General features: G+C 60.0%; 1 protein-coding gene across 2 annotated transcripts; it reads right to left on the reverse strand.

The window, feature by feature from the left end:
- Positions 1-232: 232 nt before the first annotated feature.
- NR5A1 (nuclear receptor subfamily 5 group A member 1) lies at positions 233-19983 on the reverse strand. Of its 2 annotated transcripts, none has more exons than XM_069031937.1 (7): positions 19768-19983; positions 17637-17752; positions 17076-17217; positions 12858-13498; positions 5879-5998; positions 5214-5361; positions 233-2159 (listed from the first exon to the last, which is right to left on the reverse strand). In XM_069031937.1, the coding sequence occupies exons 2-7, from the start codon at positions 17736-17738 to the stop codon at positions 1912-1914; spliced, it is 1401 nt and encodes a 466-aa protein (XP_068888038.1). In that variant the 5' UTR covers positions 17739-17752; positions 19768-19983; the 3' UTR covers positions 233-1911. The 2 variants fall into 2 exon arrangements, with proteins under 2 accessions (XP_068888038.1, XP_068888037.1); XM_069031936.1 differs by having other exon boundaries at positions 17637-17755.
- Positions 19984-20434: the final 451 nt, after the last annotated feature.

Genomic DNA, 20434 nt, shown 5'->3' on the forward strand with positions numbered 1-20434 from the left:
CTCACTTGCAAAACATTCTAAGAGCCACTATGGCAATTCCCAGCAGCACTTTGAACCAATCTGGAGTCCCCAGTGCCCTGAATCGAAGGCAGCAGCAGCCTCCTCCCACAGCCAAGCTGTCCTGGTCCCACAAAGGCAGGTGACACCCCAGGAGAGCACCCACAAACAACCAACCCTCCCCGTGCCAAGCACCAACCACAAGGGTTAGAAAGACAGTCAGAAAAGACAAAGGTTGCCATTTTAAATGAACTGCAAAATTTATTACAGTGGTTTGCTCCTGACAAGGAAGTTGGTAGCCTTCTGCCTGGGAAGGAAGGGGAAGAAGTGGGGAAGGGGATGAGAGGGAGGAAAGGATGTGAGAGACAGAGAGAGACACTTAAGGACACTTCTCATTTTCTGAAAATAAAACATCTTTTACCTCCCAAAACATTTTCTCCAGTTCTTTAAGTTCACAAAAAGAAGAAGGTGAAACCAAACCACAGACTTCAGGAGGAAAATGCACAAACGTGTTAAAGCGAGACAAACATGCTCTTGTGTGTCTAACAAGCTTCACAAACCGCGTGGCTCCGGGCGCAGCCTCTGTGGCTCCTCCAGGCACCGGCTCTGCAGAGCTGCGGTGTCCCCTGGGCATGAGGACATCCCCGCCCTGGGGAACAAGCCTGAACAACCCCAGCCCTGCTGCAGGACCCCCAGAGCTGGGGGTCCGTGGGGCAAGGGCTGTGCTGGCCCCAGTGGAGGGGCAAAGGAGAGGAGAGCACGGCTGAGACAGAGAGAAGGCAGCAGTGAGAGTCCAGCACGGCCCAGTCTGGGGGGCTGCGACCCCCAGCGCTCCCAGTCCTGTCTGTGAGCCCCTGTCCTGTGACGGGAGAGGAACAGAGAGCTCTTTGCCTGTGGCTTCTGCACAGCCTTTGCTGTCCCCTGGGGACACGGCAGAGTGCAAGAGGGGGCTGGGAGGCCCAGCACGATGTGCAGGACAATCCTTATTCCTCCTTACCCGCTCACTCGGCAGGTAAATGCGGGGAGGGCCTGCAGAGCTCCCCAGGCTTCCCCAAGATCCTGGGCACATGCTGGAGCTTGCACCTCCCTCCTGCCTGGCTGCTCTGCCACCACACCTGTGGGCAGGACAGAGCTGTGCTGCCTGTGGGCAGCTCTGGGCTCTGGGCACTGTGGCTGCCACAGGCTACAAAGCCAGAACTGCTGCCTCCAGCACCAGCAGGCACTAGGAAAATGCACCTCAGCTGAGGATTCAGAGCTGTCCATCCCTGCCTGTCCTCTCTTGACTGGGGCAGCTGCAGGACACAGAGCTGGCAGCAATTGGGACCCAGCATCTGCACCTTGGGGTCCTGGCACAGCCGCATAGGCCCGACATCTCCAGCCCAGCCCCAGCATTCTGTGTAGTTCCTGCAGAAATCCTCCACCTCCGTGTGTCCCCTGGTGCCCGGAGACACCTCAACCACCATAAAACCACAGCCTGCAGGGGGTTCACCTCCCCTATCTCCTGCCCTGTGCACGAGGGGCCCTGAGACATGGGCAGGGTTGGGGAGGGATGGCAGCAGTAAAGAAACAGCTGGTGGGGGCAGCAGGAGAGGAGCAGAAATAGGAGAAAAGCCGAGAGAGGCTTTACCCTTTCTTGGCGCTGCCGAGCTGGGTTGGCAAGTGACAGGTTTGGGCACCAGGTGTGCAGTGGAGCTGGGGGTCAGCACTGCCAGCGGGGCAGGCTGGCAGTCAAGCCATGGCCCTGCAGCCTCAACTGTCCTTGCTGTGTACGAAACCTTCTGGGGCGTTTCAATAGCAGAGGTTAAATAGCATCACTGAGGAAGGCAGGGGGGGAGGCGGTGCCCGCCAGCCCCGGGCACCAGTCCTGCCCCTGCTGGAGGCACTGGGGCGCTGCCGGGTCGTGCGGGTGGCCGCTCAAGTCCGCTTGGCGTGCAGCATCTCGATGAGGAGGTTGTTGCAGGGCACCTCCCCGCTCAGGTGCTTGTGGTACAGGTACTCCTCAGCCTGCAGGCTCAGCGCCCGGACCTCCGCCAGCCACAGCAGCAGCTGGCGAAACTTGTCCGTGGAGTGGGGGTAGTGGCAGACCGTGTACTCCAGCAGCGCCGCGTTGGCCTTCTCCTGAGCATCCTTGGCCAGCGTGTGGTTCTCCAGGTACTTCACGTCTGCAAGGGGGAGGATGGGCATGAAATGGTGCCAAACTCACGTGTCTGCGCCATCCGTGCCACGCTGTGCTGGGTGAGCCAGGAGGGACCCACAGTCCTGGGTCAATGTCCCTCATGCATGAAAACACAGTGCAGGAGGGGACTACCCAGCCATGGGCTCTCCATCCCTACCCTACTCCCCAGGTCTCCCCTGATGCTGAAGACAGATTCCAAACCCCCTGGCAGTAGGACTGCTGTCTCCCTACCCTCACTACCCAGGAAGCTGCAAAGCCAGAAGGTGTTGCCAGCTGTGCCAACACACTGGGAGTCGCTGCCATCAACCCTCTTTAATTCCTGAAGGTCAAGGAAGCGGCTGAATTAATTCCCTGATAAACCTGGTCTTTCCAATGTGGCAACCAGGCTCACCAGCCTGGAAACCCTAATCCTCCGTGCCTCGCCAGGGCCACAGCAGCTTCCTGTAATCCTGCTGCCAGCTCTGCTGCCAGCAGGGTAAGAAGCAGCTCAGCAGGCAGCGGCACCGAGGTGCAGGCAGGATCAGTTGTTCCTGCACGCAGATTTTGCTGGCTTTAGGGAACCAGAGCTGGGCACTGCCCCGTCACCACCTACAGCTGCACACAGCCATGGTACCACACGCCCGCCCAGCAGAGACCTTGCTGCCAACCCCGGCACAGTCCCTCCAGGGCAAGTGGATTTAGTGTGCAGGACGAGGTAATCGGGAGCGCTGCCTCGGTCACAGCCCCGCTGGCTCTGCTGCCCACAGCCCCCGATGCAAGGCCAAATTCCCACTCACCGGCTGGGAACAGGGAAATCTGGGCACAGGGTCTGGCCAAGGCAGCTGGGAGTTTGGGGATCCCTTGAAGGGACTGTGGCACCCAAGGCTGCTGCAGCCCAGCAAAGCCGGGAGCCCCCGGGGGTCAGAGCCGGGAGCGGAGGCGTGGCCGGGGGCACAGCACAGCCGGGGGCTGTGAGCCCCCGGGGAGCCCCAGCCTCAGGCCATGCCCATGGCCAGCACGGGCACTGCGGGGGCAGGCACAAAGGGCACAGGTTGTGCCAAGATGCAGTGTTTCAGACCACCCTTCCCTTTTCACTCTGATGGCACATTTGCTCCTATTATCTCCTGCTACCCGGGCTGTTGTTATGAAATCTCTTTATCTGCATAAGGTTGTTGTGCATGTCATTAAAAAAAAGAAGTTATATTGATAAATGTCAAATCTATCCTCTGAGTTGGCTCAACAATAGCTAGTTCTACTCGATGAACTCACCTGGTTCTCTGAAAGACCCTATTCACTGTTTAATTGAATATTTGAATAATCTTTTCATTCCTGCAAGGAATAAAGAATGTTGTCCAAATAACATTGACTCACTTCATTTAGAGACACTGCAGCAGTTGCAAAGACTGTCCTGTGACAAAGCCTCCCATCACACATACAGATATGCCTGGGATTATTTCTATGCCCTCAAGTGTTCTTCCTATTCACAGCTCCTTTTGTTTGGGAGAAGCTGCTGATAAATTGCAAACGCTTAAGGGAATGTGGGCTATAAAAGCCTCTCTTCCTCCCCTCCCCAAGAGTAGCTGCTTCATGAATGTAAGTCATGAAATCGAATGATAGGTCAATCCATTAAGGCTCTATTAAGCCCTTCTGTAGAACAAAGCTAACCTGTGCCGTCCTCATAAATATTGCTATTTTGAGAAGCCCTAATTTTAATTAAATCTCTTTACCTGCTCAGGAGAGAAATCTATTTAGAACTCAAATGGCAGCTCTTGTGAGCAGGGCTTGGCTTTGACTGTGCTGTGGCAGAGTGGTAAATGTGGAAATTCTCTTGTTAAAGGCAATTACATCCTGCACATAATACACAATCCCGTTCCCTACAGCTGAGCCTGCGAAGCGCAAATTACTCCAAGTGAGCTCTGCAATATGGAGAGAAAAAGTTGCATTTGGGGCAAAATGATGTATGGGAAAACACAGCTATCGGATTCCCCGCCCTCCCTGAAAGCACTTGCCCAGGGGAAGCCATCGGGAAGGACGCTGTTCCTGCTCGCTGTGCTGGGCCGTGCCAGGGGACACAGGGGGACCTGGGGCAGCACGGGGGGACCTGGCCCTCCTGGTACGGAGACCGTGGGGCAGCAGCCAGAGGAGGTCCTGGCTCGGGGTACGAGCTCCCCCAGCTCCTTCATTTCCCAGCCTGGGCACTGTTTGTGCCACACCTTATCACTGCTTGAGCAACGAATTATCGTGCCTCGTTTCTCTGGATTTCTAAACAGCTCCAGAGGAAAGGAAAGCTGAGGGAGGAGATGCTGCAGGTGCAGCTCCCATCGCTGTCCCTGGACAGGACCCTACGGATGCAGAAGTGCAAGCACAGAGCAAGGCATTGGAACAGGGACAGGGCTGGCGGTGGGGACACGTCTGCCACAGACAGTGGTGGGCTCACCGTGCCAGCACCAGCACTCGGCTGCCACAGGGATCCCAGGGGCAGGAGCGGGCTCTGGCACCCCAGGGACGTTTCCGGCTCTGGAACAGCGCCCACGGCTCCGGTGTTATTTTGTCTGGGTGAGGTGGGAGCGTGCGAACGCGGCGCTCTGCCCGACCGCAGGCTCCGGGCTGAGCCTAATCAGGAGCGCAGGAGCCCCTGCCCAGCGCGGCGCTCGGGGCCTCTGACGCAAATCCCGGGAGATACGGCCGGCCCGGCCGCGCTCGCCTCTGTCAACACGCCTGTTTTCCCCCTGCCGTATCAGCGCTTGTTTCCCTGCCCGGTGTGCTGGGCGAGTGACCAAAACAGGCTCCTCTTGGCCAAAGGGGTGACAATGTCCCCTGCAGCTGGAGCAGAGCTCAGCCCCGCAGCGGGAGGCGTTTTGGACCCCGAGTGAGAGGGGGACAGGCAGGTGCCAGCTCTCGCTCCTGGCTCCTCATTAGAAGCCCCTTTGTCGCACAGCCGGACCCTGGGCTGTGTGTGCCCCCTCCAGCCGCGCTCCCACCCCAGACCCCGCACACAGCAGCACCGCCGTGACCCCAGAGCAGCTGCCCCTCGCCCCACTGCCCCCCCAACTGCACTCACCGAGGCTGAAGAGGATGAGGAACTTGAGGCAGACGAATTCGTGCCGGTCCACTTGGAGTGAGTGCAAGTGCAGGACGAGCTCCTGCGCCCGCAGCACCAGCGTGTTCAGGATGGAGCCGGCCTGGGCTGCGATGGTCGACATGTCCACCTGCAGGGACAGGGAGGACATCAGCTTTGGCAGCCCCAGCCCCACCACAACCTGCTGCAGGGCACCTCACACAGGCCAGGAGCTGGGGTGAGCCCTGAGCACCGACTGAGAATAAGGGGTGTCAAAAAAAAAGACTGACAGGTGAAACGGGAACACCGTTTAAGACAGGGGGGCCCTTCACAGGGTGCTGGAATTGAAGGAAACACATCTCCAAAAGCCACTCCTGGGGAGGGAAGGTGCCCCTCCTCACATCCTACCCCTGAGAATATGGGTGGGGTTGTTGATCTTTCCATTAAGAAACATTATTCTCCAGAACCAGGAGCTGTGTGGCAGGATGGGGCAGGATGGGACCTTCTGCGCAAGCAGACCCAGAGTGTAACAACACCACCTGTCTGCCCTATGCCGACTTGGGCACACTGGGACAAAAGAAAGAAGTCACTCCATTCCCGCATGCCGCCCCTGCCCATCCCCACTGCCTCTCCACAGCCCCGCCACAGTCCCAGAGGCCATTTCTCACCTCCTGGCCGGTGACCAGCAGCACGCTGTGCTCCTTGCCATGCTGCAGCTGCCGGTAGATGTGGTCAAACACCAGCAGCTCACTCCAGCAGTTCTGCAGCAGCTTCATCTGGTCACCCACCTGAAACAGAGCGGGAGCAGCACAGTTGACGCCCACCGTGCTGCACTGCACAGCACCCACTCTGTGCCTGGCAGGCATCCCACAGAAGGGGGGATCCCCTGGGGTGAGCATGGAGAGCTGGAGCTGCACCCCAGAAAGGGGGACCCCGAGCTGGAGGAGAGGAGATGGGCAGGTGGCTTTGCAGAGCTGGCTTCCAAGCAGCTCAGCATGTTTCAGTGGCACTTGCTGGCTCTTTTCAGCACGGGTCTTCTCCCACCAAGCACAACCTCCCCAAATCGCACACAAATTTTAACAAAATGTCTGCGGGAGGGACACAGGATGGCTGCACAAAGGGCCTGTGTATCCAGACAGCCTCTCTGGATACTTTAAAGTGAAAGAAGACAGTGCTCATCCTCAACTCCCTGCCCAGGATGGCAGGTTTGGGGGGGCAGCACGGCCGTGGGGGAGCCGCTGGGCACGGGACATCGCTGTGCCCTGCAGCTGCCAGCCCAGCCCTGCCCACGCACCCACACACGCACTTGGGATCACGTGCACTTGTGCACATGTGCGCAGAGAAACTCCTGGGATTGTTCCTGTGAGGAGCTCGAGCCAGGACACCGGCTGGAAGGGTCCTCAAAGGTCTCACAGGGCACTGGGGACCGCAGGAAGTACCAGTGACTGGCAGGATGAGCTGCCAGAGCCAACAGCTGCATTTGGAAGAACTAAGAGCCCTGCCAGGCCCCTGGGCCTGGAGCTGTGGCAGGATGCAGGGCACGCTGCCTTCCCCACTGACCTGCCAAGAACCACCATGGGTCACTGGCTTCATTCCCTCGGCACTCCTCTCCACTGAACCCCAACTCCTTTCCACAAAGAACTGAACTCCTGCCCTGCCTGGACTCCCCTCTCCTGCAGGGACACTGTAGGGAAAGGGTTGGGATTATGGTACTGCCCCCACAATCTCCCAGCAGAGCAAATCCAGCGCCAGCAGCCGAGATCTGCAGGCCCATTGTGCTCCCCCTTTAATAGAGGGAAGACAGATGCAGCATCACAGGGCTGGATAATGCCCTCGTTTTGCTGAAGAGGCTGCAATAAACCTGCGCTGGGAGATTGCAAAAGGAATAGAAGCCAGATGAGAAAGAGCTTTACGGTCTCCGAGCCGGCGCTCCCTGCAAGCCACTGGGATTTGTCTCTCGAGTGTGGTGGGTGACCAGAGCCGGCCGTGTGGCAGTGCAGGGAATGGGATGAGGTGGGAAGGCAGTGACAGTGGCTGGGCTGTGGCACTGCTCCTGCCCGATGGCACCAAGCCGCCTGCAGGGCAGGGCCGTGGGCACTGCGGGGTTGCCGAGGCCGCGCTCACCCCTCATCCCCAGAGCAGTGCAGCAGCCTCGGTGCATGGCCCAGCACCGCAGAGCATGAGGCCCCTGTCCACCTGCTCAACAAAATGCTGGGGAAAAGCTCATTCTGCACCAAACCAAAATGGAGACTTTCTGCACCCATGGTGACCCCTGCCAGAAGGCGAGTGGCCGCCTGTTACAGTGGCCAGCCCCAGCAGGGAGCTGGGGCCAGCCCAGCTGCGCGATCCCGGCCGGTGCCGAGCGCCTCCGCTCTGGCTCAGTCAGGGCGTTGTTTTGGAAGTTCTTTCCTGTGCCTCATTCCTGAGCGGGATGTGCTCCAGCAGGGAGAGACAGAAGGTTTTGCCTTGAAAACCATTTTTAAAAATCAGCTTTTCCAAAGAAAGCACTTGGACAATTTTGAAATCTTATTTTCTGCCTTTAAAAATTGCTAATCAGCTTCTCTCAAACACTGAGGGGGGTTTGGCTGCCTCCCTGAAGCCCCTCAGCAGCACATTTCACCCTGCATGGCTGCTGCAGGGCTGTTCCCTTGCCAGCACACTCCGCCGTGCTGCGGTGCTTCCGGGGAGCATCGCAGTGCACCAGAGCCACATGGCCGTGGCACAGAGGGAATGCACTTGGGAGAATGATGGGGTGGGCTGGGGGCTCTGTGGGCTGGTCAGGGCTGGCTGGGGTCCACGGAGTCATCCCCAGCACCAAGCTGGGTGTCCCCATGTCCCAGACAGCCCGCACAGCCCTGCTCCAGCACTAGAGCTCTGCTGCAGGGGGGCTCGGGCTGGGGTCACCTGGCTGCACCCCGCCTGGCCTGGCCTGCTGGGAGCAGAGGGCTGCTAATGGAGGGGCACTCAGAGGCAATCAATCCTCCCAGCGAGGCGGCAGTACACACGCTCACCGTTAAAAGTTAAGCAAAGGATCTTCCTCTTTTAATGTCAAGGCTTTTCCACAGAGTGCTTTATCAAAGGCCTGATGCAGGCTGTCTTTGAGAGGCAATTTTTATCTTTTTTTTTAAGCAAGCATTTAACCCATTCACAAAACACGCAGTGAAACCCTCCCCACACTGGAAGAGCAATCCCTGATGGGCTGCAACGCACAGAAATTGCAGTTCTCTGTGGGACCAGGTCTGGGGTGGTGCCAGAGGGGAGGCAGGGCATGCAGAGGCAGGGATGGTGCTGCCTGGGCACAGGGCTGCAGTGGGTGTAGTTTTAAATCTTCTGCAGCCTTCCCTGTGGGTTCACAGGTACAAGGTGAGGAAGCTCCTGTGAGTGTTGGGGCTCCCCAAAATGTGCCCAAGCTAAACAGGGACAGCACGTGCTCACTGCTCCCTGCACGGCTGGTTCAGGGAATCCCCCACCTCGGGTACCACCACTTTAGGAAGGAGAGAGACCCACCAGCAGCCCTTCTTTGGCAGGAAACCCTGAACTGGTCCCAGGACATCCATCCCCAGCCACAGGCACAAGCAGCACTTGGATGCTCCCAGCCTGCCCCCACCCCACAGATGCCCTCTGATCCTCCTCCCAGATCTCAGGTGCAGGATTTGCCCCTGTGCATGGCACACATCAGCACCCCGAGCCATAGCCCCAGCAATTACTGAGTGCCAGCAGGACCCATCACCTTAGCTACTGAGAAGTGCCAAAGTGGATTATTGTCCACCAGCCACCCGCAATTGAAAACCCACACACGTCCAAGGTGTTAATGGTCAGTGCAGGTCCCCATTGCCATGCCCAGATATCACCACGATGTGCATCTTAAAACAAATAACCATCAACAGCAGAGTGGCTAGCCCAGGATCCCATCTCCCTGCTGGCTCCCCCGCTGCTGCAGCCCTGGCTGCGTGGGCACCACGGCTCTGCAGGCAGGGCTGTGCAGGCTGGGACGCCACAGGCAGGGAAGCGTCACATTTCCCCCAGTGCATGGGATGCTAAACATTGCTGCAGCATCCATGACCAGAAGGAGATTTTAAATCTGCCAAAAAAGCTCTGGCCAGTGGCCAGGAGATGGGGTCAAGATGACCCACATGTTAAAGGCAGAGAAGCAACTGACTGCAAACAGGCTTTGTCGTGGCTCTGAGATCTCTAAGCACGACTGGGGGAGAGCAGCCCAGCAGACAGACCCAGTGAGCACAGGGATCCCTGGGTCCATGGGAATGGTGCTGCCCTCAGCATCCCCCCCATCGCTGGAGCTTGTCTGTGGGTGGGAGGGTGGCTTGCCCCAGCCCGTGGGCACAAAGGGGCTGAGGAGGGGGCTGGCATCATCCCACCACCCTGCGGCTGCGCTGTGCCCCTCCAGCGGCGCAGGGACCCGCTGCACACCCAGCCCAGCCTGGCCTTCGGGCTGAAACCGTGGCAATTTGTTTAACATTCCTGGCTGCTCATCCCAATCTAAAGGTCACTGCAACCCTGTGTACACGATATTGATATGTAGGTATGGCAGTGACACCTATATAAACCAGGTTGTGCAAGGCATGTGTGTATAAAGCACGCCAAAACCAGACACAATGTGAGTGTGCAAGCGCACGCGTGTGCACATCCCTCTCTCTGTCTCTCTCCATATACATATAAAAAAATTACATCTGAAAGGACAAAGTTGCCTGAGACTCACGACCCAACAAAATATATTTCACCCCCGGCCCATATTTTTCTTCCTGAAAAGATGCTGCAAATCTTCCCTCAGTCCTGACACATCTCATCTAGACTCAGTTAAAGTTCGTATTTATGGGCGTCAGCGCTGACCTCTTCCACCTCCGCCCGCGCGGCCTCGCGCCGCGGCTGCCTGGCCGGCCCTCGATAAACAAGCGGGCCCCCAAATCCCCCTCTGCCGTGCAGCGTTATTAGTCTTGCCTCCGAAGGCCAGCGCAGTCCGTAATTCTCCTCCTGGTGACACGAGATGAACGCCGCGACATCAGTCTCCCGGCGGATTGGCATGGGGACCCTCGTTTGTCAGTGGCAGACTGACAGAATTACTGGCCCTTAAATGAAACGATATATCTGGGAAGTTAAATCTGTTTTCAATCTGACTGCCCCGCGCCTGCGGGCGGACGTGGCGTGTGAGTCGATGTCAAGAGGCCATTAGCCCCTGGCCCCCCTCCTTCCCCGGGCACAGTGGTGGAGCCAGGGGGGCTCTTCCCAATGTCCCCCAGCCCAGCCACCGCGCCAGGGGTGTTGGAGACAGTCTGGCCCTCACCAGGTTGCTAGGGTGGGAATGGGAATGGGAACAAGACTGGTCAGCTCCAGGGGAAACTGCTCCCACTCTCCGCAGGCAGGGACCAAAGGCTTGTCCTAACCAGGCGTGAGCCAGCAGTTCCCCATGTCCCTGAGGATTTGCTCCTTTGTCTCCAGGCTCCCTCTGAGGCCCCAGGGAGAAGCCAGGTCTCTGCAAACAGCCCTGTGGAAGGAGCATAGGGGTGCTGGGAGGGCTCAGGCAGGGCAAGCCATGATGGGGCAATCTGCCCACACCTCCCCTTCTCACCTGCCTGCACCTCCTCCCCGAGTAGTGCCAGCCTGGCAGGATGCCCTGGAGAGCTGTCCCAGCACAGTGCTGTCCCAGCTGTCCCCACACAGCCTGGATCCCCACTCTGGCCTCAGCCAACAGCCCTTCCCTGCTGGGGCTGGGGACTGTCCCCTTCACACAGACCTTCCCAGGGTATGGAGAGGGCTGCTGGCATCCCTGCCCTGAGGAACCCTGAGCATGCAGCGGGGACTGCTGGTGCCATCGATCTCAGAGATTGTGATGTTCCTTCACGCTGGCTTTAGGGCAGAGCCATAAACCCTGCGCTAGCAGGAGTTCATTTACCGCCCCAGAAGCCATTTGCTTTTATGTGCCAGGCAGGAGCAGGAAAGGGGATTCAAGATCTCAGACCTACTCCTGCTTCCCACTGGCTGCTCTCCCATTCCTGAGGAAAAGCCACCGCCCTGGCCAGGCAGGATGCGCTGTGCCAGGTGGACAGGGGGCAGCCCCAGCACCGCCTGTGGGGACACTGGGGACACCAGGAACCTCCGCTCTGCGCTGGGGCTCGGAGCTGCCTGAGGGTCTGCGCACAGGGGGGAGCCAAGGATGGCGATGCCGCATTCTCCCTCTGCCCCTGGAGCCAAGGTAGGCTGTGGTGTCCTGCAGTCCCCGGCCCTGCAAGGTGCTGGGAACACACCCCACAATCACCGTATGGGTGAAGGCAAAAAGCATGAGGCTTCAGGACGGCAGGGATGGATGTGGGCACCCGCTGAGCACTGAACCCCGTGTCCTGAGCATGGCAGGGCACATGCCCTGCTCCCAACAGGATGCTGGTAGCTCTGCCCAGGTGAGGCCTGTGGCACTGCCATCCCCTCAGAGTCCCACGGCAGGAGGAGAACCCGCCAACACCGATTCACACAGGAACAGCCTATTTTGGTGGCGCAATCAGGCTGACAATGGAGTTACAAGGCTACACAGCTATACAGCTGGGAACTGAATTTACACTGTTTACAATATCTCCTGCCAAACAACAACCACCCTGTTCCCAAAATCCAGGCTGGACACTGATATGATTGAAACAAGCCCAACCCACCCCCACAATGCCATTTCCTGACACTGTTCTGGCAGACGGGGGCTATTTTGAGCCATGAGGCTCAGCCACACTCAGCCCCATGGCACAGGGAAGAGCCTGGTCCTGTCCTACAGCACAGTCCCACTGGAAAAAGGTGATTTTGGCCAGAGCCAGACAGCACAACCTCATGCTGGAAACACAACAAAGCACCTGAGTCTCACAGCTGCCCCAGGACGTTGCTCACTGAGTTTTGGCCATGTTGCAGAATTTTCTCTCCCATTTTTGTGCCAGTTTGGGATCTTAGGTCAGCCCAGGACATGAATGGAAAATTTCTGAAAGCTCAGCAAGGTGTGCAGGATGGCAGAAGGTGCCCCAGCCCTGCTGTCCCTCCCATGGCCCCAGTAAATGTTCTGGTGCATTTGCTAGAGGGAATGTCCTGGCAGGATGGAGGTCAGCTCCACATCCCCCAGCTGGGCACACTCATGGGCTGCTGGCAGCAGGCATGGCTGTGGAGCCAGGCTCGGGGTGTCCCCTGCCCCAGCCAGCCCTGCCCCGGCTGCCCGGCACTAATAGGACCCACCTGACCACATCGATTTTCCTCCTAAAGGCAGAGGAGAGAATTGTCTCAACTATAATTCCTCAACGTTACATTTTTCAATTATATCTTGAGCTTGACACCACAGTCACTCTGCCGGCGATTGCCTCAACACCTGCCCCCGCCGTGATGAATCTGAAATCATTAGCCCCACATGACAGTGGGAATCGCTCCGGCATCGTGGCTGGGCCCAGCAGCTCCAGCTCTGCCGTGCAGGGAGCTGGGAGCAGGACTGGGATGTGTCAACAGATCTGCAGTGATGGCCCCGGGCTTGTGCCCATGGGTGTTGCCCTGTCCTCACAATAATTCACCCTCAATCCTGCCCACAGCCACATCCTGACCTCACATCACAGCAGCCTCGATCCTGCCCACCTCCCATTGTCCCCCCAGAGCAGCATCCATCCCCACAGGTCCTACCTCCAGCTCCTTGAAGAAGATGCAGCTCCGTGCCCACTCCACAATGGAGAAGAGGGTTTGGTCAGCCATCTTGCACATGAGGCCGAAGGTGCTGAGCTTCTCGTGCCGGCCTTTGCCCTGCTCTTGCTGCAGGCAGGACAGTATCCGTGCCTTCACCTGGGCCTCGTCAGGCTCTAGCTGCAGCAGCTTCAGGATGACCTCAGGGATGTCAGGGGGGGAGCTGCTGGGGTAGGTCTCTGGGTACATGTAAGCAGGCACAGCCTCATGGGCATTTGTGTAGTGGTCAGGGTACTCGGACTTGATGGCGCGGTTGGGGAAGGAGGGGTAGTGGTAGCCGGGCAGCGGCGCGTGGCCGGGCACAGTCATTCCCAGGGAGGGCGTCCCGTAGGGGCTGCGCTCGTAATCCACGGGCGTCAGGGCGGCCGGGTTGGGCGGCAGGGTCTTGGACATGGCATGGATGCTGTGGATGGTGGAGGATAGGCTGTAGTCACTCTGCACAGGGGACATGATTTGAGGCACGGTCTCCAGCTTGAAGCCATTGGCACGGATCAGAGCTTTCTTCTGCTGCTTTAAGGCACGGTCCCGCTTGTACATGGGTCCAAATTTGTTCCTCCCTCCACGCATCCGGTCTGCACGGACAGCTGGAGACAGAGAGAGGGCAGAGACTACAGTGAATCCACATGGAGAGAGACTAGGGCTTCCACAGGGCACAGAGTAAACGCTGGGGGACATGACTTAGTGGCAAAAAGGGTTTGTGGGGTACTGGGGAGACCTTCCCAGAAAGCTGACAGCAGGTTGTGTCACTCCCAGCCCAGCCAGTGTCACCGTCAGAGCCTCTGGGGATTGCAGGAAAGAAGAGACATTCGGCTTTCATTACAAAACAAGCTGGGGGATAAAGCAGCTTTCATTCCCCATGGGTTGAGGGGACAGCCCTTAAAGCCTGATCTGAGAAGGGGGTTTGACACCCACTTTAGTTTTAACAACCCCTGTCACTGGACCAGCCCTGGGATTTCCTTGTTTCTGCAGAGCCTGGGACCGCACAGCCCCCTCGGGACCCTGGTTCCCTCCCCCCAGGCTGCACATGCTAACTCTCTGCGAATCTCTGCCCCTTTGTCGGGCAGCACGGCTGGCAGGTCCCGGCGGGTGCACTTCACCCCACTGGCCTCAGGCAGGAGGCTGCCAGCCCTGGGGGTGCCAGCCTCGGTGAGGGCTCTGCCGGAGCATCCCGCTGGCAGAGCCCCTCTGACGGCTGCAGCAGAGCAGATGTTCCCACCAAACCAAAAAAGCCCCTAGGATCTGCCAGCACGCAAGGGAGTAGGTGCTTCTCTGCAGCAGGAGCCCTGCTGTGCTCCGGGGGGCTGCTGCCCTGGCATCCCCTTGGAAGAGCCTCAGATCGCTGGAAGGCAGGAGCTGGGGGCTGGACGGCAGCGCACAGGCACGGAGGAGAGCGCCAGAGAGAACTGACTGCAGCGAGCATCAAAGGCAAAACCCGTCTGCTAGTTTGTGCTCCTGCTGACAGCCAGAGGGTCTTGCTTTGCGTCTCAGCTGTTACCTCTGCCTTTCTTTTGCCTACTTATCCTGGGGCACACAGCCAGCCCCCCCCCCCCCCCCCCCCGGAGAGCTGGAGCACCTCCCCAACGCTCCCAAGGCAGGCTGGAAAGGCGGGAGCGTGGCCGGGAGCAGCAGCATTTCCAGGACGAGCAGGAATGTGCTCCCAGGAGAGCCGCCCTGGCTTCCTCCCTCATTCTTTATTCATGAAAACAGCATCTCGATGGGAGCGGGCTGCCAGCGGCAGCCTCTGAAGAGAGGGGTGCTGTGGCCCCCGCTCCTGAGAGCCGGCCCACACCTCTCCGGGCAGCAGAGAGCGGTCCCGGGGCAGTTCCTGACTCGGGTACAAGGGAGGTGGCCACACTCAGCACGTGTGCACACCCCAGCCGAGGTCCCGCACAGGCAGGCAGGCTGGGAGCCCGAGCTGGCACAGGCAGGTCTGGCAGCCCTGGCCACACATCCCAGAGCACACGGAAAACCGAATCTCACACCCCCTCGAAGTGACATGTTCCCACCACTGCCCGAGGTCGGGCTCAGTGATGACTGCATCCCAAAGCAAACCCCTGTGACCCTGGGCAAGCATGCACAGGCAGGGACCCCCCCTAGTGCTGCCTGTACTCCCACACACAGCGAGAGGTGCTCACAGTTCGGTCTCACAAACCCTCCAGAGGCAACTGCATACACCTCCTCCCCTCTCCCAGCAAGAACACAAAGGGAGAAGAGGCCTTTTAATTCCCTCCTGCTCTGCTTTTCCGCCATTTGTGCTACACTTGGGATAGGGAAGAACTTGCCATTTGCTGTGTCCCAGCTGACAGCTGAGAAGCAAATGATGCACCCTGGCCTCCAGGGCAAGGGGGCCCAAGTGGAGCCACCCAGGAAGCACCTGCACCCCCATCAACTCTTCCAAAACCATCTGCAGGTGACCCCCGAGCCACACACCCACATGGTGGCAGGAGGGATCTCCAGCACCCTGCAGCCCCGCTTCTGACTCCCACTGCCTTGCCTGCTCCCATCCCAGTGCAGAGCCCTGGCTAGGGCAGGCTGCTGGCCAGGCTCTGCGTCCCTTTGGCCACCTCTCTTTGCCTGGGCAAGGCCATGAAGGGTGCCATGGGTAGTGCCGCAGGGTGCCTAGGGCTGTGGGCAGCATTGGGCCAGGGCTGTGCTTCTCTCCCTGGGCAAGTTTTGCTGCCACCTCCCTTCAGGCACTTTGAGGGGGGCCTGTGTCAACAGTGTGTTCCCAAAATCGATCACCTCAGGGTTGCTCTTGTTGTGTGGACCTGTAGACTCGCCTCCAAAGCATCACCTCAGATGCCCAAAAATACTAGGAGCTGTGTTTTTTACCACAAAAGAGATGGTTCCATGGAAATATCACCCTTGTTTGGGTAATTGCCTTGTCTGCCCAGCTCTGCTAAGGAACCAACAGCAAGAAAATACGCAAGAAAAGGCTGTTGGGACAGCTCTGGGACCAAAGCACCTCCACGGCGAACACGACAAAAACTGCTGGAAAGGGACAAATTGAGACCGTGCCTTTTCCTCCCAGGCACCCTGCCTATCTGTCGTAGGGTCCCCAGCCCCTGCCCAGCACCCAAATCCCCTTGCGACATCGATCAAAACTGCCAGAGCATGCACCGAGGGATTTAGGGCACCAGTAACTCCAGCCCAGGGAGGAGAGTGGAACTGGGATCTGTTTTGGAAGCCAGCCCACGCCGGGAGTTTGCAGGGGTTGAACGCGCAGCTCGATGTTGTGTCTTACTCCTGCGCTTCTGCTCGCAGGCTCCCACCCCGCTCCCGGAGCGAGCGGCCGCCCTGCCAGAACATGAAGGACTTCCCGATTAACCGCGCTGTGTCCCGAGCAGCGAGCCCGGCAGCCGAGAGGCTCAGCCCGGCAGCCGAGAGGCTCAGCCCGGCCAGGGTCGGGAGGGAGGACGCAGCCCACTTCCACCCGCTGCAAAACGCAAACGATTTCAAGAGCGAAGTGGGGAGGGGGCGGCTGACTCTGGAGTGGGGGGCTCCTTCTGCCTCTGCCTTTGCTCTGCCATCCCGCGCCAACGACCTGTCCCCCAAATATATCTCGTTGCCGGATGCTGAGCATTGTGGAACCCGTAACACGCGGCAACACGGGCTGTCGGGGCCCGACTCTGATGTCGGGATCCTCTGCGCCGGCAGGAGAGAGGCTGTGGCGCTCGAATCGCCCCCTCTGGGGGTCAGAAATCCGTTAAACTAAATGTCACCGAGAGGAAAATATAATTCGTGGTGGGTCTGCGGCAGTTTTATTGCGATCCCCATATATTTTCAACGTTTTCCTTAAGTCTCCGCTTCTGGAATTATGTGCTTAAGGAAAACAATAATTTATTTGCTATTTCCCAACCTTCCTGCCAGAAAAAAAAAAAATCCTGGAAAGTTGAAGCCGTAGCAGCAGAAACCCCGGGGAAACAAACAAAATGAAACAAGGAAAAGAAGGAGACGACGCGAAAAAACGATTTTTTTCTTAACTTGGGAGGGCAAAACGGAATCGAAGCGGCGGCGCGACTGATCGCCCCGGGGAGGTGGCGGCGGCGGGGACAGCGCGACCGGTCCCGGCAACTGCACAGTCCCTGCACAGTCCCCACAAAGTCCCCGGTCCCGCCGCCGCCCCCCCGCCCCGCCGTGCCGTGCCCGGGCCGTCCCTACCTTCCAGGCGCATCCCCACGGTGAGGCACTTCTGGAAGCGGCAGTAGGGGCAGCGCTTGCGCTGGGTCTTGTCGATCTTGCAGCTCTGGCTCTCGGTGCAGGTGTAGTGCTTGTTGTTCTGCACCGTGCGCTTGAAGAAGCCCTGAGGCAGCGGCGATGCGGTGGGCACCCACACCGGCATCCCGGCACCGGCAGCCCGTCCCCTCCACCCGCCTTCGGCAGAGGCTCCCGCCGCGCTGGGGGCTCCCGTCGCGGCCGCGCTCCCCTCCCACCGCCGGGCGCGAATCCGCCACTAACGAAAACGGGCGAGAGAAGCCCCGCGGCCGGTCCCGCTGCCCCGGCCCCTGCAGAGCCCCCTCCCCGCTCCCCACACAGTCCCGGACCCCTCTTCCCCGTGCAGCGCTCCCCGCACAGCCCCGGCCCCGCAAAGCGCCGGTCACGCAGAGCCCCGGCCCCGCTTCCCCGGCCCCGCACGGCCCCAGCTGCGTTTCCTCAGCCCCGCACAGCCCCGCACAGCCCCGGCTCCGCAGCCCCGACCCCGCGCGCCCCGGCCGATCCTACCTTGCAGCTCTCGCAGGTGAGCAGCCCGTAGTGGTACCCGGAGACCTTGTCCCCGCAGACCGGACAGAGCTCGTCCAGGTCCTCATCATAGGAATAGTCCATCCCCTCCAGCGGCCCTGCTACGGGACGAGCCGCGGTCAACGGGACGGGATGGGAAGGGGACGGACGGCGACCCCAGCCCCGGCACTGGGTGCGGACCGGGAGTGGGCGCGATGGAGACCGAGCGGCAGGTGCGGGAGCCGGAGCTCTTTATAGCGCCTGGAAGAGCATCTCCATGTTGGTGCGGGCTCACGGCCAGCCCCCCGGGGCTGGGGAACCTCCTCTGGGAGAGCGGGCGGCTCGCGGCGGCGGGGACGGGGCGGGGGCGGAGGGACCCGCCGGCCCGGGCACCGGGAACACGGCGGCTGGGCTGGGGAGCGGCTCGGCCAGGCCTCGGCAGCATCAGGGATCCCCCCAGGGACTCCCCCAGGGACAGGCAAGGGGCACCGCTCTGCGGGAAGGGGCGCGAGACCCTCCTTGCTCCCCCGCACCATCTGTGGGGAACAACAAGCCCCCCAACCTCTCTGGAGTGTTCGGTCTGAGAGAGGCAGGACCTGCTGAGAACCAGGAGTCTCAGGGCTGGAGCAAAACTGACCGTTTCTGGGCACGAGCCTGCTCTGCACAGCACACAGCCCTGGACCACCAGCTTTGTCAGAACATACGATTACCCCACACCAGCTGCCCCTGCCAGCCCAGGGAGAGCTGCATGGGGAGCATTTCGGTGTGCAGCAGCTCCTGAAATCTCCTCTGGGGCCACCACTGAGGAGATGAGTTTGGACCTAGCACTGGCCACCCCACCTCGAGCACCCACTCCGAAAGGTGTCGTGGTCCACCTGTCAGACAGCAGGTATCAAATCAATGCTTCATAATTAGAGTTTCTTAATGAAATATTCCATGACGGCAGCAGACCAGCACAGGAGCACCCTGGCTCCTGGCATGTCCCGTTTATCAGGATGCTCCCAGGCCACACGCTGCGGCTCAGGACTTGGCTGTGGGGAGCTCGAGGCTCCAGCTCTGAGCCAGGCACTGGAGCTGAGCCCGTCCTGCAGGGCTGACTCACTGAGTCGGGGGCCCTTCATGGCCGGTGCAGAGCCTGTCCCAGCATAGCAGGAGCCTGCTGCCAGCACAGCTGCATTGGGGCCTGAGGCTCTGGGTGCCTGGAGCTGCTGCTGGCAGTGCCCTGTGAAGGAAAGGCATGGCTGATGGCCCAGTACGGCTGATCCTGCCAGGCTGATCCCACATGGCTTGTCTTGAAGGGCACATCCCACACACCTCATCCCACCCAGCTCGTCCCACGCTCTCACCCCACACACCAGCTGCCCATGGGTGCAGCGGGTAGGAAGCGGCACTGGCAGGGAGAGCAGCAAACAGGAAACGGGCTCAGCGGAGCATCACTCCAGAGCCACCAGGAATGGAGTCCGGGCTAAGAATAGCAGCAGGTCAGCTGCTGTTCGGCCGGGAAGGAGCGCTCCCACCGCCGGAGGAGCCCCTCGGCCATGGCCCCCACACTCACCACGAGCTCCCGGGGGAGCTGCCAGGCAGCCATGGAGCAGGACCTGCCATCCGGGAAGAGGAGCCCAGGAGGGGCTCTGGGTGGGGAGAACTGAGCAAACACTGTGAGGAACAAAAGCAACTCGGAGCCGAAGGCTGTGATCCCTGCCAGCGCGGGATGGCGACAGGATGCAGGCTCAGTCAGCTCCAGGAGTCAAGGGGTCCTGGATGCCTCCAGGGTGTGGAGGCTGCCTGTGCTCCTATGGGCAACTGACAACCCTTGGGTGACCGGAGACCCCCAGGCACTACCAGCTGGGCTCCCAGAGCCCCTCAGCAGCCAGATCTGTCATTTGTGAGCCGAGGGGCCAAGGCTATGGTGAAGCCTCGCTCTGCTGCCCACGATCTGCAGAGCCGCCATCCCCACGCCCGCTGACGGGGACGGGACGGGAAGCAGAGGCCCACGCACAACTCTGGCTTCCTCGTCAAGCCCTGCCGCGTCCCCAGCTCTGGCCTTGGCCGCCGCCATGCCAGGGAATGGTGGAGGTGGCTGGGAAATGGGTGGGATGGGGGACCGCGGTTCCCCCCACAGACTCGTACTCACCGCGAGGCGGCTGCACGGCTGCTGCGCGTGGAGCCGGCGGGTGGGAGAGCCTCGCTCGGCCACCGGCCAGGAGCTGCGTCCCGAGGAGCCTCCGTGGGGTGTGGGTACCGCTGCCCTGTCCACGGTGGGCTGGGGGATTTATGGGGACCTGTGTCTCTTGGGAAGGTGTTGGGGCTCTGGCTGCGCACACGCCGCCCTGGGCAGGACACCAGCCAATCTCCTCCCCATGGGGGCCAGGCTCAGCCAGGATGGACCCATTTCGGTGCTTTATTGGCTTCTGTGGCCACGTGACCATGCTGAAAAACATCATAATTAAGCTACAAAACACTGCCCATAAACTAGCATTAGAAAGTGACAGCGAAGATAAGTGGAACCCCTGCAGCAGATAAGGCGCCCCAGGAGGGAGACCCTGCAGGGAGGTGGGGGGCACGAGTGCCCCAGCACCCACGGCCACCCTGATTTACGGCCCAGGGCAGGAGGGAGGGGGCCGAGGGCACAGGGCAGGTCGCCTCTGGGAGGAACGTGAGCCCACCTCACCCACCCAGCACCGGGGTGCAGCCAGGGCTTCCTCAGCCCTGAGAGGTCTCCTCTGCAGGGGAGGGCGGGAGGAGGCTCGTCCACGCTCAGGGCCCCACTCCCAGGTCCCTGGGGCTCACAGAGCCTGTGG

Source organism: Aphelocoma coerulescens, chromosome 17, assembly GCF_041296385.1.
Source record: "Aphelocoma coerulescens isolate FSJ_1873_10779 chromosome 17, UR_Acoe_1.0, whole genome shotgun sequence".
NCBI lineage: Eukaryota > Metazoa > Chordata > Aves > Passeriformes > Corvidae > Aphelocoma > Aphelocoma coerulescens.